At 34.0% G+C, this 5,666-nt stretch overlaps 1 protein-coding gene across 11 annotated transcripts in view; it reads left to right on the forward strand.

Annotated features, from left to right (window-relative positions):
• LOC106875208 (dual specificity calcium/calmodulin-dependent 3',5'-cyclic nucleotide phosphodiesterase 1A) overlaps positions 1 to 5,666 on the forward strand; it is a 1,568,460-nt gene that overhangs the window by 953,550 nt on the left and 609,244 nt on the right. For 2 of the 11 annotated variants that reach the window (XM_052973349.1, XM_052973360.1), the window contains exon 1: positions 1,917 to 2,186. The exons of the other annotated variants lie outside the window; for them this stretch is intronic. In XM_052973349.1, the coding sequence (XP_052829309.1) occupies positions 2,084 to 2,186 (103 nt within the window). In that variant the 5' untranslated portion in view covers positions 1,917 to 2,083. Of the gene's footprint in view, positions 1 to 1,916; positions 2,187 to 5,666 lie in introns of those variants that run through there. 11 annotated transcript variants of the gene reach the window in all.

Here is a 5,666-nt window from a genome sequence, read left to right on the forward strand (position 1 = left end):
TGTGTGTGTGTGTGTGTGTGTGTGTGTGTGTGTGTGTGTGTGTGTGTGTGTGTGTGTGCATATATATATATATGTATATATATGTATGTATACTGCTCTATATTTTAGAGTATGCTTCTTTCGGATTTGTTTTTTTTTTTTTTACATACATACATACGCATGTACAGATAGATATGTACATATATATCTTTATATATATATATATATATATATGCTTGTGTGTGTGTTTAGTGTTATGTGGGTATACGCGTATATATGCATAAGTATACGTACATATATGCATTTCTGAGAGTATCTACATGTATGTCATTTTATGTACGATCATATTTACATATGGAATATGAGTGTATCTACAAGTATCTGACGTGTGTTTACGTGCGAACTTGCGTTCGTCGCGCATGTCTATTATTCTATCTCTCTTCCTCGTTTCAATACAAACATATATCCAACATATTTTGATAAGTGCATTGTAGAAACGGTTTGTTTTTGTCTGTTTTTTTCCAGTAAAATATATATTCCTTCGTGCGTATATATTCATATTACCGTAACGAACATAGAAAACAATTTTGTGTATGAAATAGCATCGTTTCTTTTCTTTTGGCTTCAAGAGAGTCTCATATCTCATTAATAGTAGGTTGATATATCATGTTATTGTGCATTCACACCTTCGCCTGTATTAAGTTACACAATAATATATCGGTGCGGATAGGATAATAATCATTCAGTTGATAACAGCTGACAACTGGAATGTCCCGCAGCGTAAGCAACCGCCAACATGATGTAGATACATATATTTATACGATTTCAGATATGTAAAAAATATATATACGTCCTGTACCGCTCGCACATTTCCTTAATACGATATAATCTCTGCCTTGGATAATGTGCATACATTGTTGTGTATATATACTATCTGATATATCTGTTTACGTACGAGTTCACGTAGAAGCCCACAACACACACGCAAATATAATTTGTGTGTGTACGTGTGCACTTGTGTGAGCGCGCACCGTATCTCCGTGTGTGTGTGTGTGTGTGTGTGCGTGAGTGTATATATATGAGCGAATGTGTGTGTATGTGTGTGTGTGTGTGTGCGTGCGTGCGTGTGTGTATTTATCGCCAGCTAAACGGGATTCTCTTAAGGAGCTAGTTTGCTATATATATATATATATATATATATATATATAATGTGTGTGTGTGTGTGTGTGTATTACTTGCTCCAGTCATTAGACTGCAGCCTTGCTTGGGTACCACCTTGAAGAATTTTTTAACGAACGAATCAATTCCAGGACTTTTTGTTTTTTTAAGCCTACTACTTATATATGTATAGACAGGTATTTAACTATGCACCATGAATAAGTGTTTAAAATGTTCTGAAGTAAGTGAAGGTAGTTGTTTTCGACTGAAGAAAATGTATTGTTTTAAAGTTTAAATTCTTAATAATTTGATTGAAAAACTCAGATACTTCAGCAGCCTTTATTAGAATTTCCACCCGCCCTTAATAAAATGTCTTTTATTTTATTTATCCTTTCTTTAATGTTTTAGAAATAACCTCTGTTCTGTAGAAAATAAAGTAAAGAAGTCAGCATAAACAAAAACATACCTAAATAAAGAATAAAAGAATTAAAGTCAATTCTTGTAAAGGAATTATGAAAATACAGGTAATATAGAACTCGGTCATCTTGGAATGAATTCCTTGTGTGTGTGTTTTACTAATTGAATCAACGCGCCACTGCTATCTTTATTTATGAATGTATAAATTTTCACTTTCGAAGTTGGTTAAGAAACGATGTATTCTACTCGGAACCCTTACTGCTACATGTAAATATACTACCACTACTATTACTACTACAACAACTACTACTACTACTACTACTACTACTACTACTACTACTATTACTACTACTACTACTACTAACTGTTGGTGCTGCACGGAAAGTACCTTAGCCGTCGCCGTCGCGGTAACTGTTGAGTTAAGCGAGCTTGTCATTAGTAGTTCTGCATCTTGCTGTGGTCGCTATCCTAGTTTATGTAGTGTAGTTGGTCGTGCTCCGACCAGGCTCGGGACTAAAACTCAAACAATATGGATGAATGTAACACCCCCTCGCATGTCGTTCACGAACATAGACATATAAAAAAGTGTAAAAGTGCCACGTTTACCTTGGATGGCACTTCCTATACGATCGGTAAGTTTCAACCCGTACATTATTATTATCACTATTATTATTATTATTATTATTATGTTTCGCTGTGGTCAACTTTGCCTTTCAGCCTTCCAGGGTCGATAAAATAAAGTACCAGTTAAATGTCTGGGGGTCGATATAATCGACTTCACCATCCCCTCAAAACTACTGGCCTTGTACTAAAATTATTATTATTATTATTATTATTATTATTATCTAGTGTCAAGTTTTTTAATTAAATAAATACGGATTAATTGTGTGTTTTGGGGGCATTTCTCGTGCATTGTTCAATTTGTTTTTTCTCTCTCTAAAACCAGCTAAGAAATCCAAATTACTTTTTCTTTCTCTTCTTATCGTCTTTCTAAGCTTGGCCGAGAGATTATACGTCAAGCCCGTATGAATGTAAAAGTAACATGCGTGTGTGTTAAATAGTAACCAAGCTAAACTAAGCGGGCAAGGGGAGACTTTTTACAAATATTTTCTCGCACTGATGCTTCTCGTTCAGTTTATCTATTTGTTTGACATTTGATCAGTCAACTATTGTCTTGTTTATATTACATGTTTACATCGAATACTATTTTTACTGTTATAGTATTATGAATTATGTAGGCATCTACTGAGAAGGCATGAATCATGTTCACAATACTTCTCTGCGCCCTAGTTTATTTGTTTATATTCAAACACTTAGTTTTCGGTTCGAAGCGGTTTGTTTACTATAGCCTATTAGGGAAAAAGAGATAAACTTTACAACATTCCACCGAGGCTGATTCTGACTTCTGTTCCCCCCGTACCAGTAATATACTGTGTCGATCCAATCAACAACTCGCTTCTCTACTAGTTTGTGGTCTTGTGTTAAACTTCAAACTGTTTATTGTGTACAAGTAAACTGCCGTTCGTTTGTCACCCGGTTTCAATCCACGCTCTGGGCAGTTTTACTTAAGTTACAACCGGACAAATTCTAGTGGGTGTAAGTGGAAAAACCTTAGGGGTGTAAGTCAGAATGGCTACAGCTTAACATTATAAAAGCATTTCGAAGGCAGCTTCGGCTAATTATTATTATCATTATTATTATTATTATTATTATTATTATTATTATTATCTAATTTCGACTGGTATGCAGTCAATTTTGAAGCGAACGGTTCTACTAATCCAACTAAACGGTAAAAGTCAAACGTAGGGTTTGAACTCATACTGCAGAAACAACTAAGTTTTCAAAAGCAGCTTGATCGTCTTGCTATCATTTGTACCAGGTACAATGTATACTAATCACAACCACTAGGATAGTTACTTCAGCTTATTTTTTCTAAGATGCAACATAAAGCTTGTCTCCAGATTTCAGTTGACAATGCGGACACTAGGAGCTTGATATCATTTTTTTAAGGTGGTTGCGTTACTGAACAACAACAATAACAACAACAACAATAATAATAATAATCAGAAAGTCTTAGTAATAATAACTAAGAAATATAAAACTGTGATGGTCAGAATATTAATTAAAAAAATTAGCCATTAAGTATTTTTCTTTCTAAATGTCAATGGATACATCGTTTTATTAACAGTGAAGTCTAGCCATATATCAGTTACCTGGTCGTTATTTTCTTGCATAAGGAATTACTTTAGCTGATGATGATATGTTGCGTGTCAACCCTTCCCTGTAAGAAAGTGGGTCCTTCAACGGAGTTTTTATATCCATGCTAAATCAATCCCATCGATTGTTTATAGAAAGAATATGAAAGTGGGCGTGCCTTCTCGCAAGTCTCCGCTTTCGCTCAGGAGACGGGTCGCATGGCTCAGATACTTTTGTGTATTCAGTCCTCCCAGTGTTCAGGTTCATGTCTTAGGCTAATAAAAAGCAAGTTCCCGTTACCTGCATTCCTTAGCTAAGATTGCAGGGCTGACCGAGAAGTTGATTATCTTTTATTTATATTACTGTGCGACAACGCATCCTTATCTCTATAACATACATACTGTTAATACTTCAATAATGATTGTGTGTTTTTTTTCCACTCAGTTTTGCGATGCTACAGTATTAGAAGTCTTAGCCATTTAGGACATGATTGTATCGAAACAACAAAAAAAGTCAGACGAGATGTAAAAGTCAAGAGGACGATCGGAGTGAATCGGCATACAGGTGGATGGTGAAGTACCAAATGACATCGGCAAACAATTCTAAATGAATTGAAATGTGCCTCTTAGTTAGTGAGAGAAAACAGAACTAGCAAACTCACAGAATACACATTATCCGAAATCAACTAGTAATCCGTATAAGACGGTCAGTCACTCACACATGCATACAGCGGCGAAGCGTATGTTAAAAAATACTCTCTCTCTCTCTCTCTCTCTCTCTCTCATATATATACACACATATATACATATTTACACACGCATACATACATATATATATATATAGATAGATAGATAGATATAGACAGATAGATACCCTATATATTTACACACACAGACAGACAGACAGATAGATAGATAGATAGATAGATAGACAGAGTTAAGTGGGTAACTATAGATAGATAGACTGACATCCTTCTTTTAGTTTTTTTGTGATTTTTCCCAAACCTTATCAACTGATTTTATCTACAAGAATTAGAATCGTCTTAGTCTAGTTTCCACTTAGTTAAAGTAACTTAATATCTTTCATCTTGTTTAAAATATTTTACAATTTAGAAAACAAAAATGCATATTTTTTAAGCTTTTATCTTTTAAATTGTTATTTAATGCTGTATTTGGGTTTGGAGTTCCTTCATCGCGTATAGATATCTAAACATTTACTTTTTTCATGTTAAAACGATGGACATCCATTAACAGTTTTCTAAAAGTGTTTTTCTAGTCGTTAATGCATGCTCAGTATCTGTTAATTAAAAATAAGAATCCTAACTGTATAAGACAAGTAATTTCCTTTTTAATATATGGGATACAGTGCAACGATTTCTCTTTACAAACGTTTCAGTTCACTTGTTTTCAGGGACATATATATTTGAGAAAATATCCATCGGCATTACAATACGATGAATAGTGTCAACCATGAACGATGTATGTGACATTAAACATTGAAAGAAAGGTGTTGATATATTCAGATCTACTCCTATGTTGCTGAGGATAGTGTTATATAGTTTAAGAATATACTTGTGGTTTGTTGTCTGTCAAATTCTTCAGAGAAGTGGGGGATTTTTATGGCGGGTTCATAGAAAAATGAAAAAAATTATTGAACAACACCGTATTGGAAACTCTGTATAATTAGCCAGGAACAACTAATTAACACTTGGAGAATATTATAATTATCATATTACTTGATAAAAACAAATCATTCACACACACACACACACACACACACACACACACACACACACACACACACACAGAGGCATATATGTATATAAACACATATACACACATACCCGATGTATGCATCGATGTGGATATGTTTATGCAGGAATATATATATATATATATATATATATATATATATAT

The sequence above is a fragment of the Octopus bimaculoides genome, chromosome 1 (assembly GCF_001194135.2).
Source record: "Octopus bimaculoides isolate UCB-OBI-ISO-001 chromosome 1, ASM119413v2, whole genome shotgun sequence".
Taxonomy (NCBI): Eukaryota; Metazoa; Mollusca; class Cephalopoda; order Octopoda; family Octopodidae; genus Octopus; species Octopus bimaculoides.